Raw genomic sequence first — 14679 nt, 5'->3', positions numbered from 1 at the left:
AACACAAATCAGCCATAATTATATTAATACACATATGTCCTCCCTCCCCTCCCCATCCCACCGCTCTAGGCTGTCACAGGGCACAACCTTCTTTCTCCATTTGTCGCACTCTCTCCCTCCCCAGCTGTGTCTACAAGTCCATTCTCTACATCTGTGTCTCCATTCCTTCCCTGCAGATAAGTTCCTCAGTGCTATCTTTCTAGCTTCCATATATATGTATTAATATATGATATTTGTTTTTCTTTCTGACTTACTTCATCTGTATAACAGGCTCTAGGTTCATCTACCAAACTCATCTCCTATTCTGTTCGCCACCATTGGGTTTTTACACCAATCAGTAGGAGGGAATGTCCCATTGAAATGGAGTGAAAATGAAATGGAGTGAAAGTTGCTCAGTCATATCTGACTGTTGGCGACCCCTTGAACTATACAGTCCATGGAATTCTCCAGGCCAGAATATTGGAGTCAGTAGCCATTCCCTTCTCCAGGGGATCTTTCCAACCCAGGGATTGAACACAGATTTGCCACATTGCAAGCATTATTGTTTCCCATTCTATTCAGTTCAGTTCAGTCACTCAGTCATGTCTGACTCTTTGCGACCCCATGAACTGCAGCACGCCAGGCCTCCCTGTCCATCACCAACTCCCAGAGTTTACCCAAACTCATGTCCATCAAGACAGTGATGCCATCCAACCATCTCATCCTCTGCCGTCCCCTTCTCCCCCTGCCCCCAGTCCCTCCCAGCATCAGAGTCTTTTCCAATGAGCCAGCTCTTCGCATCAGGTGGCCAAAGTATTGGACTTTCAGCTTCAACATCAGTCCTACCAATGAACACCCAGGACTGATCTCCTTTAGGATGGAATGGTTGGATCTCCTTGCAGTCCAAGGGACTCTCAAGAGTCTTCTCCAACACCACAGTTCAAAAGCATCAATTCTTTGGCACTCAGCTTTCTTTATAGACCAACTCTCACATCCATACATGACTACTGGAAAAACCATAGCCTTGACTAGATGGACCTTTGTTGACAAAGTAATGTCTCTGCTTTTTAATAGGCTCTCTAGGTTGGTCATAACTTTTCCTTCCAAGGAGTAAACGTCTCTTAATTTCATGGCTGCAATCACCATCTGCAGTGATTTTGGAGCCCAGAAAAATAAAGTCAGCCACTGTTTCCCCATCTATTTGCCATGAAGTGATGGGACTGGATGCCGTGATCTCAGTTTTCTGAATGTTGAGCTTTAAGCCAACTTTTTCACTCTCCTCTTTCAGTTTCATCAAGAGGCTCTTTAGTTCTTCTTCACTTTCTGCCATAAGGGTGGTGTCATCTGCATATCTGAGGTTATCGGTATTTCTCCCGGCAATCTTGACTCCAGCTTGTGCTTCTTCCAGCTGAGCTTTTCTCATGATGTACTCTGCATATAGGTTAAATAAGCAGGGTGACAATATACATCTTGACATACACCTTTTTTATTTGAAACCAGTCTGTTGTTTCATGTCCAGTTCTAACTGTTGCTTCCTGACCTGCATATAGGTTTCTCAAGAGGCAGGTCAGCTGGCCTGGTATTCCCATCTCTTCCAGAATTTTCCACAGTTTATTGTGATCCGCACAGTCGAAGGCTTTGGCATAGTCAATAATGCAGAAATAGATGTATTTCTGGAACTCTCTTGCTTTTTTGATGATCCAGTGGATGTTGGCAATTTGGTCTCTGGTTCTTCTGCCTTTTCTAAATCCAGCTAGACTTCTTTATTTTTACATATCAAAAAGAACTTTGAAGTAATATTTTGTTGTTCCAGAAAAATGTGTAGCATTATTTCATAATCTTTTTTAAGAAATCTGATACTTCTAAAAAATATATTGAAATAAAAGTTTTGACTCATTAAGAGAAAGCCAATCAGTCATTCATCTGTGCAGTAATGGTATAACAGTTGTATAGCTATTTGGTAAAAGAAATTTGTTTAACAAGGAGTTTATTTTTAACATAACATACAGAAACCAAATTTGATTTCAGAAAGAAAAGCTAGGATTAATGTTGTCTAGTTTTAAACAGAAATCAGTTGACTAGCATTTTGAAACTTCATTTGGTCAGTTAAGTATACAGAGCAAATTAACCAAAACATACATTATGCATATGGAGAAAATATTAAAGTATATAATAAGGAAAAGTGCTCAATATGAGTCTTTAAAAATTGAAAACATAAAGTAATTTTGAGATTCATGACAGTCTTGGGGTTCATATTACTTGGCTGTGATAAATTTAGAAGATTATACAGAGTTTGGCTTGTTCTTCTTGTACACACAGTATTTCTTCTCAGTTTAACCCTTTTAAAGAGGATTTGAATTTTGATCATTTTGAATCCATTTACCACCTTCATCATCTTGATGTATATTATCTAAATATAATTTCCCTCCCCCCCCTTTTAAAAGTGGAACTGGTGGGTTTAAAGCATGCCAGCATTTCTGCCCTATTTAGAATGGCATGGGTTGGAAAACATGAACTTTTCAAAGAAATGACAGCTTTTCCTTGAGTCGAACCATTTGCTTTCTTTAATAAGATTAGTTCAGATACTGCATTTCATCAATTCCATCATCTGAAAAAAATCCTGCCATCTTAAAAGTTTTGACATTTTCATTTTCTATTCTATTTCTGCTCTATGACACATAGTTCAGGCATTTGGCTGAGTTTAAATTAGTGGACTGGTTGGAAGCCTTAAAATGTGTTTGCGCAGAAGAAGTTTGAATGAATTGGGAGATTTGTTTACATTTGGAGCTTTGTATTTTTTTCCTTTTATTTTTAAATTTGAAATCTCTTCTCATGATGATACCTTAGGTTAGGTTACTTGCAGTGAACGTTAATCCAAAATCTCAATTCATCCTGATGATGTTAGGACATTGGCATGACATGACTTTGGTTACTGATTCAGCGAGCAAACAAATATAGCTAAAGTCACTTAGTGACTTGTTTCTAATTCAAGTCACATATAGATATTGATCTAGAATGGATCTGATCCTGATTTGTCTAGTTTGTGTGAAAATCACACGCCACTTCATGTTGTCCTTGTCTGTCTATGCAAATTTACTTACAGTTTGCAGTTTGTTTCTTTTCTGGGGTTAAAGCCCCAAGTTTGGCTCTGTCCAGGCATCTCTTAGTAAAGCCACAAATAAAGCTGAGAACTGTAAAAGTGTTAATAGTTTACATATCTTTTCAGGCCACTTGGTATGTTCTAGACTGCTTGTCAGATAGCCTGAAAATAGAGGCAGGCAAAGCAGGCCTGGTCTCTGTTCTTACAGAATCTGTAGTCACACTTGGAAGGTTGTCTTGTAGAATCTCATTAAGGAAATCTGTGGTCAGAAATAAGCACATGTTTAGACATAGGCCAAACTAGCTAAGTTTCTGAACAGATGTATACTTACAAAGTGCTTAGAATAGTAATGATACTTAGCAACTACTTGATAACAGTTACATGCTAATATCATTATTATTTTTATTATTTATTTTTCCAGGTCACCCAAATAATTTTCTGGCCATAGACAGAGCATAATACATATGAATATATAAGTGAAATGAGATTTGGTTCTTTGACATGCAATCAGACCAATTTTGTACTGCAAATTTAAAAGAGCCCAAATTTGTCCTGTGATGTGGAGACTAGGAATCATTTCCTTTATTTTTACATCCAAGTTTTCATGGTTTTAACTGGCACCCTACCAAACTGATAGATGCCTCTAGTTGTGTGTGTCAGTGTGGTTGCTGAGAACATTACATTCAGTAATTACAGGGGACAATTTTTGCATGATTTTCTTCCTAGAGCATTTGCTATGCTGGAAATGCTATGAAAAGCTTAGACGATAGTACAAATACTATTTTTAAAAACAAACTTTTATTATATATTCTTAAAATAAAGTAATATATGTTCATCATAGAAAAAAACAAGCAGAAAAAAGCAGGGATAATCACTCAAATCCGACGTGCAAAGAGAACTGCTATTATGGTTTATGCATATTTCTTTGCAGTTGTTTCTCTGTACATAGAAATACATTTTAAAATGGCATCACAGTGTAATATCCCATTTTGTGATGGCTTGCTATGTCTTTATCCTATGTCATTAAATACCTTTCCATTGTCATTATTCTTTTACAATATTATTTGCATTGGCTATGACATCTTTGACCATTTAATTTTTATTTTTTAACTTTTACCTTCTCTTTTTTTCTATTATAATTTATTCACTGGGTGAACAACTGAGTTACCATTGTTGAGGGTTTTTTAAATGTTAAAGCAGCTAAATTGTATAAAATGTGCCTTGGCACTGAAATAAAGTAACGGGCAAGATGAAATGACTGCATATGAATCCTCATATGCTTCTATAACCTTCTCTATGAATGGTCCCAGAGGCCTCTGGCCCAGACAACAACTTTGCGGAAGCCCTGGGAAAGTGGTGTTCCATAATTAGAGAAGATCAGAAACCCTCAAATGGGCTGTGATTTAGGAGAGTAAGTTAAAATCAACTATATGCTGACATCAGGGGACCCTTCTGTTACCTGTTTGTTTCTATGACAAATTCAAACCAATTCAAACTAACTTGTCCCTTTGCAGGTAGATTTCTTTTTTTAATTCTTTTAAGTTTGATCTTTTAGGTTGCATAAGCTGTGTTCCATGATTTAAGTGTGCTTATCCATTCATCCTTCCTGCCAGGAATGCCATCTCCAACCACACTAAAGAAGTCGGAGAAGTCTGGTTTCAGCAGCCCCTCTCCTTCACAGACCTCCTCCCTGGGAACGGCATTCACACAGCATCACCGACCCGTCATTACAGGACCCAGAGGTGAGCTGCTCCGCTGGCACCCTTGACTGTGCTTAGTTCATGACCTTGGAATGAGAGTAGTAAAATGAGAGACAACAAGGACTCCCCCAGAGTAGTTCTGAAGGAAGTGAGTGTTCCAGTTTCTTATCCTCAGGGACTACTTTGGAATTGTAGGGACCCGAGAGATTTGGTATCAAACCCTGATCCTGACCTCTTTCTTTGTTGGTGGGATGTTGCAAAGAGGTGGGAGGTAATTTGAATTAACCAAAATCAAACCTGTCTTAAGGGCTTTCCTGGTGGCTCGGGTGGTAAAGAATCTGCCTACTATCTGGGAGATCCCTGAGTTGGGAAAATCCTCTGCAGAAGGGAGTGGCTACCCACTCCAGTATTCTTGCCTGGAGAATTCCATGGACAGAGGAACCTTGTAGCCACAGTCCATGGGGTCACAAAGAGTTGGACACTAATGAGCAACTAACACTTCCTTATCTTAGAAATGGTATGAGAGGGGCACTTGTGTGTGTCTCTGTGTGTGTGTGTGTGTGTGTGTGTGTGTGTGTGTGTGTGTGTGTTAGGTGAGTTTATTTTTGTGTGATAGCTTGTTTTCATTCTCTCACCCCTGCTGATTCCCCTTTCTTGAAACCTGATTTCAGTATGTGGCATTTTGCATTGAGGTTGTTTGCATCACCGTGTTGACGAGCCATCTTCATTTACCCCTTTTGAAGTGGTAGATAGTTTGTCTGGTTTTCATTGCAATGTTTTCATTATTTTTGTCTCGTGTGCTTTTAAGTTTATTATTAAAATGTGTCCACAAGAAATATGATTTGTATTTCACATTAAAGACAAGCTTTAAACCTCAAGAGAATGTCAGCAAATCACTTAACTTGATCTTGTTGCAAGATGAAAATATTTATTAGTTTGTTTATGAAACTCCCACAGTAGGAGTATGAATAATTGTAACCAAGTTTGCTTTCTTCCATCAGATTTTTGTTTAGGTAAGTTTGTGATCTACCAGCTGCTATCATAAAACATCCTAGAAAGTTATGGTCTCTTGTCTACTTTGACATACGCCTGGAGAAACTGGTATTTCTTGCATTAATCTCAATGTGAGTCCCACAAATCTGAATCCGTTTATGAATACTCTGTGTACATCTCAGGGAAATATAGCAGTTTAGAGGGCTGGCCAAAGTACATGTGTAGAAATCACCTTGAAGAAAATAAGTATTTTGACTATTATATGAAGCTGTGACTCTATCCACAATTATGAAAGCTCACTTGCCCCATCTTTAAAGATCTTGTGATCATTGATGGAACTTTCTTAAGTGTCCTAATTATTTCACTTGTGTGTAAGAGTGAAAAATATGTGCATTCCCCACCCCCCCCCCAATTTGAAAACCTTGCATCTGACTGGAATTATGTGCTCCCAGAATGAATCTCTTTGAATGGGGCAGTGTGATGATATAATTCTCGTTGTCAGCATTCCTTAAGCATTGAAACTGTGGTGGGAGGTAAGAGATAAGATTTAGTTAGAAGACTTTTGGTCTCAAGGAGATAAGGCCTGTATGTTTCTCATCTTTTTATGATCAGGCTGACATGTTCTAAATGCTACATGGATCTTAAAAGCAGAGGTTTCTGTAGGAAACTCTGGAGGGAACTGTGGCGGTTCCTTCATCTATCAATCAAGGATTTACTGAGTGCTTGTCACTGGGCAGGCACTGGGAATTCAGTGGTTCCTGTCCTCATAGAGCATATTGTCCACTACAGAAAAATAAGCATTTAGAATATGTTGTGGAATGCACAGTTACTTTTCACTTTATATCACCTAAAGAATGTTCAAAGGGTAGATATTGTCAAAGTCAAATCTTAAAAGTCACTTAGATGAATGGAGAGCATTCCAAGCGAAGAAAAGACTCCTGGTACACCAGGATTAGGAAGCAGCAACGCCAGCAATCAGGGCAGTTTGTTGAGTTGCCTCTTTCCATTTCTGCTTATTGTCTGAATTTTTTAATGTCCTCTCCAATAAAATGGGGACAGTAGTAATGGCACCCCACTCCAGTACTCTTGCCTGGAAAATCCCATGGATGGAGAAGCCTGGTGGGCTGCAGTCTATGGGGTCGCTAAGAGTCGGACACGACTGAGTGACTTCACTTTCACTTTTCACTTTCATGCTTTGGAGAAGGAAATGGCAGCCCACTCCAGTGTTCTTGCCTGGAGAATCCCAGGGACGGTGGAGCCTGGTGGGCTGCCGTCTGTGGGGTCACACAGAGTCGGACACGACTGAAGTGACTTAGCAGCAGCAGCAGCAGCAGTACTGCTGAAGGATTTTTTTTCTCTCCCAACCTCACATTCTTACACAGAAACTACAATAAAACAGTATTTGTAGAGACTCTGAGGAGTATAAGGCAATGTGTATATGTTATCATTTATTCAGTAAATACTGAATGCTTTTTATATGTCTTGCCTTAAAACTATAGATCTAGAAATGATTTTAGCACTTACCCATAAGTGCCATGATTGGGAGCTTCTTCATGCTAAACAGTTAATCACATTTGCTAAAATGATCCACACTGAGTTGAACCAGAGGGGACCTTCTTATTCTACAGAACTGTGAGTTTTGGTCTTCTATTCATATTCACGGAATTGTTTATAAGGAAAAGAGAAAGATGCCCAATTTAAAAATTATGGAACAATTATGGAATTCCGAAGAATTTTTTCACCAGACTTCAATATGGTTCACAGTATCCTCAGGTCTCCTTTTTGGGAAATCTACTCAGGAACCCATTCTTATTACGTCCTGCCCAACTTAGTGGTCTGGTGAAGGGAAGTGGGGCAGTTGGTATGAAATACCTCAGCGGCATCTTTGTAGTCAGCATGACAGAGTTGAGATAGCTTAACATAAGACCCTATTGGGCTAAGACCTTTTTAAAGTTTGGTGGTTAGATACTTGTTATTTAAGACATACTTGCTATAGATATCATATTCCCTCTTATCCTTCTGTGAACTGGTTGGAAAGCTAATGCTTGGAATGACATCACATCTGGGACTAAGAGTTGATGTTTTAGGAAGCTAAGGCTGGATTCAAAAAAGGAGAGTCTGGCAGAGGGAGCCAGTGTAGAATAAATGTGGCATGTACATTAAGGAAAATTCAACCTCACACGTTCTTTTTATTGGAAGGAGAGGCTTGGCTTCCCTGGTGACTCAGATGGTAAAGAATCCATCTGCAGTGCAGGAGACCCAGGCTTGGCCCCTGGGTCAGGCAGATCCTCTGGAGAAGGGAATGGCAAGCCCATTCCAGTATTTTTGCCTGGAGAACCCCATGGACAGATGAACCTGGCGGGCTACAGTCCATGGAGTTGCGAAGAGTCTTCCACAACTGAGTGACTAACACTTTCACTTGCTCTTACTACAATCTGAAATGGTAAATCATTAGAGAATCCAGATAGGTGATCAGACTTCAAAAAGGCCAAGAAGAAGAGAAAGGTGTGTCCGTTATCAGGATCCTGGGGCACTGGGGAGGCTGTTAACTGTAGTCCTGTTCAGAGTCACATGGTATAGTCACCTCTGGATAGCACCTAGATTGTAAGACCTCTGCTGCCTTCTTTAAAATTCCTCATGGGAATACCTCGACTAGACAAACACCAATCGGTAGACAGTAGCTGTGTAATATACCCCAGTGCCCAGGCCAGAGGTGGTATGCTAACAGAGCTACAGAACAGCAAATCCACCTCAGATTTCAGTGAATTCACCAAATTCAGTGAAAACAAGCAATGGTCCTGTCTTTCACTGCAAAAATTAGCTATGTTTAGAAATTTGGTGGCCACTTTTTACACAGGAAACCTCTTTGATGATTGCAAAGCTGAGGCAGAAAAAATAGAGCCTCGAGGGGAGTGAGTAAGTGCAGAAGCTAGGGATGGAGGTCGAATGGACTGGTGTTTGAATCTTATTTCCACCACTTTTATCAGCTGTGTGAACCTGGCACAGAGCTTTGCTTCTCTGAGCCATGGGTTCCTCATCTATAAATTGAAGATCTAATCTCGACCTCAGAGAATTATATTATCTTAGGAGTAGATGAAATCATCTACTTACAGCCATGATCAGGTCAGGCAAACAATTAAGTCACCCGTTTTCATCAGGGCTTTGAAAGCCTCATGCTGTCATGCTGTCCTCCTGCCTTTGCCTGTCCACACACTGCCCATCCCAAGACCAATTCGGGTACCACTTTCTACCTGAAACCTGCTCAGCTCCAACCAGGCTGCCATCATCTCTCAATCTGCAGACTCTGGGAGCCTCTCACGTCATGTCTTCACACTCCCTACACCAACTTGGTCTTACTTCGTCAGTTCACGTACATGTCTTGTTCTTTCTCTAGAACAAAACCTCGGTGAGGAAGGGTCTCTAATAAACACTTTTTGATATCTTTATTGTTTCTCACACCATGGGTTTTGAGCTCAGATTTTACTTGAATGAATAAAAAGTATGTAAGTTGTGCATAAAATGTACATAAGAGATATTCATCCCATCCCTGAAACTGACAGATTTTCACTGCTTCTAAGGGTGACATTATATGGCACCTCTTTATAAGGAATGTCCAAGATGAGGAAGAACCATGGCCTTTCATCCAAAGAAAGGTATTGCAAGATTATGAAGTAAGGTTTATTAAAAGCTATGGTGTTTCTTAGTTGATGCTATTCTAATCTTCTAATCTAAAATTGGAATCTAATTTTCCAATTTACCTTGTGAAGGTAGGGACATGTGGTTTCTTAAAATGAATCCCCTCTCTGAGAGTGTCATTTTTTATGGCTTTGATAAATCATTTAACATTGTGACCTCTGTTTAGCCATCGCATGGGGGATGATAACTTGGCCACCTTTCCTGGTGGCTCAGATGGTAAAGAATCTGCTTGCAATGTAGGAGGCTCAGGTTTGATCCCAGGTTGGAAAGAGTCCCTGAAAAAGGGAATGGCTGCCTACTCTAGGATTCTTGCCTAGAGAATTCTATGACAGAGAAGCCTGGTGTGTTACAGTCCATAGTGTCCCAAAGAGTCAGATACGACTGAGTAACTAACATTTACGTAGTTAAAATTAGGTGAAGAAGTTAGAGACTGTGGAATGCCCTACTGACTGAGGAAGAGATTAAGTTTCCGTAAGGGTGTTTGTTACATCATTATACGTTATTACAGTTACTGTGCACTTTAAACGGAAAGAGTGGGCTTTCAAAGACTTTCTTTTAGCAGTACTTAAAATTTCAACCGTAATAAAGTATTTAATCATGACAATTCATCTTCTTCATGATAGTGAAGAAAAATTGTCATTTTTCTTTTTTCTTCCTTTTGCCTTTCTAAGAGTTGTAAATTTGCCTGATGATGTTTTTAAATTTAATTTTATTATTTTTATTTTTTTACTTGACAATACTGTATTGGTTTTGCCATACATTGACGTGAATCCACCACAGGTGTACATGAGTTCCCAACCCTGAACCCCCCTCCCACCTCCCTCCTCATACCTAACTCTTTTTGAGAATTATTTGGAGTACTCACCAGAGATATTTTAGAATTTCTTAAAAGTTGTCTTCTCGAAACTTATGTTTCTGCCTTAAGTCTTCGCTATTTTCAAAAGCGAGATAATAGATGATACTTAATGTAAATGCTTAGCACAAGGTAGAGCGACTCTGTGCTTCCGGGATCAAGAGGCAGTAAGGAACCCGCACGATACACGATGTAAAGCAGGGCTTGAGAGTAATTGACAAATAAGCACCGACTGAGCTTCGTCTAGAGCCATGGAATTTCAGAATAGTGCTCTTGGAGCCTTCTGGTTTAATTCTTTTCCTGGGTCCCTTAAGAATGTGTTTGGCTGTAAGTAACTGGAAATCTAAGACAAACATATGGAGTTTTCCCTGGTGGCTCAGTGGTAAAGAATCTGCCTACCAGTGCAAGAAACATGAGTTCAGTCCCTGATCTGGGAAGATCCCACATGCCCTGGAACGACTAAACCTATGGGCCACAACTATGGAGCCTTGATCTAGAGCCCAGGAACCACCACTGCTGAGCCTGCATGCCCTAGAGTGAGTGATCTGCAACAAGAAAAGCCACCACAATGAGAAGGCTGCACACTGCAACTAGAGAGTAGCCCCTACTCGCCACAACTAAAGAAAAGGTCCTCACAGCAGCAGAGACTCAGCACAGCCATAAATAAATAAATACAATTAAAAAAATAAAAACCAAATGTGATTCAGAACTGTCATGGTGGCACCTAAGTGCAGTCAAGGATTGAGGTTTCTTCTCTTAACCATGCTTTAGTGGATTGTTCCCATCCTCATGCGGTGACCTCAGGGTCACGGTGTAGCCACTGCCCTCCGCCATGCATCTGCATTCCACGCGTTTTAAAGAACGGAGCAGACAAGAGCCAAAAGTGCCTGCCAGACCATTTTGCCACCTTTCATAGAATCTTACTCAGCATGATCAAAACTATGCCTCTTGATCACCGGTAGCTGCAAGGGAGGCTGGAAAATCTAAGTATTTGACAGAGCACATTGCTGCTCTGTTTAAAATTGGGGTTTTATAAGTAGGTAAATAGGAGAAAAATATTCTGGCTAGCAGTCAACAACATAGTTACCGTTACTCAGAGAAATGCGAAATCTGAGTTGGCCAGAGCCAAGACTAGAAATCTAGCCTCCAGTGCTAAGCCTTTTTCAACGTATTTCTACCTTTTTCTCCACTACTGGGAGAAGCCAACTGCATTTATTTCAACAGTTAGTTTGTTTTCACAATGTTTATTAGTCAAGAACATGACATAGCCATTTAGATCTTTTGATAAGTATGATACAACTCTTATTATCACACTGAGTTTTTTTTATAATAGCAGCCATAAACAGATCACTTGACTTTTTTTTATGAGCCCATGAATCCTTGCTACTGGTAAATGCAGGGTTTCTGGTAGGTGCAAGTCATTTCAAAGATAGCTTTTGAGGTCAGTTTGAATTTTTTTAAATATTGAAATTAGTGTGCAGACTCCCATTACTGTCTAGGGGCCTGTTAACTTTTCCACAAATATTTATCAAGTACGTACAGGGTACAAGGTGCTCTGCTACTTGCTGAATAGAGTGGGGAATAAAGCTTGGATTCTGGCCTCAACTTGCTTACTTCCTAGTAGATGGCAGACCAGAAACCCAGCCTTGTATTACTGTGATGGGTGCTCCCGGGGCGCTGCCAAGATCAGGGTCCACCTGATAGAACTCCCATAGCAGTTGACACTGGGCGAGTCCAAACAAGTGTGACTTAATCCTCTCTCAAAGAGTACCTCCTAGTTGTAAGCAGGCAGCAACAGCAAACAATTGTGCTTTTAGACAACTAAGTACTGAGGAATCCAGACACACAAAGTGTGAGCGAATGGCCAAAGCCCCACTTCTTTATGGGTCAAAACATACACACACACACACACACACACACGAAGGGATTTTAGAAGTCAGATTGCCCTGATTTTGAAGACGTGCACAATATGTATTAAAACAATAGCCATGTAAGCTTAAGATACATTGTGCAGCTTTCAAAGAATCCTGCCAGTTTCTGATCAGACATTTACATACTCTATGAACCTCTCTGAATCCTCAGGATCCTCATGGCCCAATCAAGGATCTTGCCTTTAGTGATGAGACATGTGAGGGTATGAAGTCAATTGTATCTCCCAGTTTGGCTAAAGATAACACACTGCAGAGAATTGTGAGAATAAGATAACTTTCCAGGAAGTTGAGGTCACCAGGAAAGGTTGGAAGACTGGAGATTCAAAGACAATAATAGAGAAGGAAGGAAGGAGAGGAATAGTGGGAAGGCTCAGTCATCACTAGATGGCAGGGCCATTAGAACGGGACCACGTCTTTATTCTTCCTCCCGAGATTCTGTATCTCTCAGCCTCATGGATGGTGTTAGCAAAGCACTTAGTAGGTATTTGTTGAATGAGCACATAGATTTGATTGACAGCAAACAGGAAGTTTGGAAATAACAGGTAGTTTTCCATCCTCCATGTGTGATAATAATACCATATTCAAATGCATGTATTTCACAGTATTTAGGGAGATGCATAGCATCGTGAATAAGTGCTCGATATACACTTGTTCTTGTTTAGTCACTGTCTTGTCTGACCCTCTGTGCCCCTATAAACCGAACGTGCCAGGTTCCTCTGTCCTCCACTATCAGTCCCTGAGTTTGCTCAAATTCTTGTCCTTTGATCCAGTGATGCTGTCTAACCATCTCATCCTCTGCTGACCCCTTCTCTGTTTGCCTTTAATCTTTCCCAGCATCAAGGTCTTTTCCAATGAGTCAGAAAGTGGCCAAAGTATTGGGCTTCAGCAACAGTCCTTCCAATGAATGTTCAGGACTGATTTCCTTTAGGATTGACTGGTTTGATCTCCCTGCTGTCCAGGGACTCTTCAAGAGTCTTCTCCAGCACCACAATTTGAAAGTATCAATTCTTTGATGCTCAGCCTTCTTTATGGTTCAACTCTCATATCCATACATTTACTCTGTTTTAATTAAGAGCTTCTAGTTTTATGGACATTAAGAGAAATACTGAGCTCAGAATGATTTGATCCTCTTTTTATGGAATATTTGCTGTGGTATTATAAATGTTTCTGCCCAAATGAAGGACCCTGAAGAAGGAAGAAGTCCCTGGTGCTCCATCGCTCTCGTGACCTTGGCATCCTTCCTTGGCATGCACCCCCTACCTAAGCAGTTGGTTCATTTAGCTTTCTTGTATCATGTCAGCAGACTCCTTTGCCTCTTAGGAAATATTTTTAACTTAGTTGCAGAACACACTAGTGCTCCTTTCAGTGGAGCTGAATTTAATTTGTCTCTCCTGGTTTAGTGCAATTGAATCTTCTCAGGAAAATGAGAAGCAATTAAGTACCTGTTGCTAACAAGGTGCTGAAATAATCTGCCAACAGATGCAAAGTGTTTATTTATTATTGGAGTATGTCATTTGAGAAAACATTACGTTGTCTTTTGACAATCAGAATTGCCAGAATTGACTTTTAAATGCAGGCGTCACAGACCTAACAAGTACCACCTCTGAGGAGCACTGAAAAGAGAATAAGAGGGCTTGTGAACACTGGGCAAGGTTAGCTCAAGTGCCGGTGCCGGGCCTAATGGGCACCGTTGTTGATGGGATTTGAAGGAACTGGATGGTAAAGAGGAAAAGCAGCTTTTTAGCAAAGGCCCTTTAAGTCCCAGTTCAGGAAATTATTAAATTCATTAGCCAGATACTTACAGCCAGCTATTACTACCCAGCCAAAGGAAAAAACAGTGCCAGCAAATGTTTTAAAACTACAACTAAACAAAAGTCAGGAAGCGTGTAATTAAAACTGTACCTTTATTGTATTGTAAAGAGTTTCACTGTGACATGGAAAATATTTAAAGGAGAAGGCTGTTTAGCTAATTTGTCTGCAAGTGAACTGCTTAGTGGAGAAGTACCCTAAATTAACTGTAAGGCCACCCACCGAGCGAGCCTCATAAAGGGCCGTGGCTGCTCAGCTTGGTTTTGTGTAACCGTTCAATAATTACTAGATAAATGCATAACTAAAAGCTCTATTACACTAATAATTTGTACTGAGATAGATGTGTGGGACACCCTGCTGGGTTAATTTGTCATCCCCGCAGCAAACTTCTAAAGAGAGCCCTTCTGCAGTGCTATCTGTTAATACGTGGTCCCAAGGAGGACAGGTTAGAGCAGTAAGACCAATTGGCTCCTTAATCTCTTAAAGCGGCAAAATGCACCCCGCCCCTCGCCCCCACCCAGCCGCCGGCCCTGGTGAGCGCCTGAGAAAAGAACAGGGTGATTGGTGATTAACCACGTGGACCCAGATTGAAACACTTTTAGACAAAAGGAGCTGCTC

At 40.4% G+C, this 14679-nt stretch overlaps 1 protein-coding gene across 4 annotated transcripts in view; it reads left to right on the top strand.

Annotated features, from left to right (window-relative positions):
* Positions 1-14679, top strand: part of NFIA (nuclear factor I A) — a 394800-nt gene that overhangs the window by 306349 nt on the left and 73772 nt on the right. For all 4 annotated transcript variants that reach the window (XM_052636594.1, XM_052636595.1, XM_052636593.1 and 1 more), the window contains exon 7: positions 4693-4821. In XM_052636594.1, the coding sequence (XP_052492554.1) occupies positions 4693-4821 (129 nt within the window). The remainder of the gene's footprint in view (positions 1-4692; positions 4822-14679) is intronic.

This window comes from Budorcas taxicolor, chromosome 3 (assembly GCF_023091745.1).
Source record: "Budorcas taxicolor isolate Tak-1 chromosome 3, Takin1.1, whole genome shotgun sequence".
In the NCBI taxonomy this organism is placed as follows: domain Eukaryota; kingdom Metazoa; phylum Chordata; class Mammalia; order Artiodactyla; family Bovidae; genus Budorcas; species Budorcas taxicolor.
Note: the sequence above shows the minus strand (reverse complement) of the source record. Positions and strands in the feature narration are given on the sequence as shown.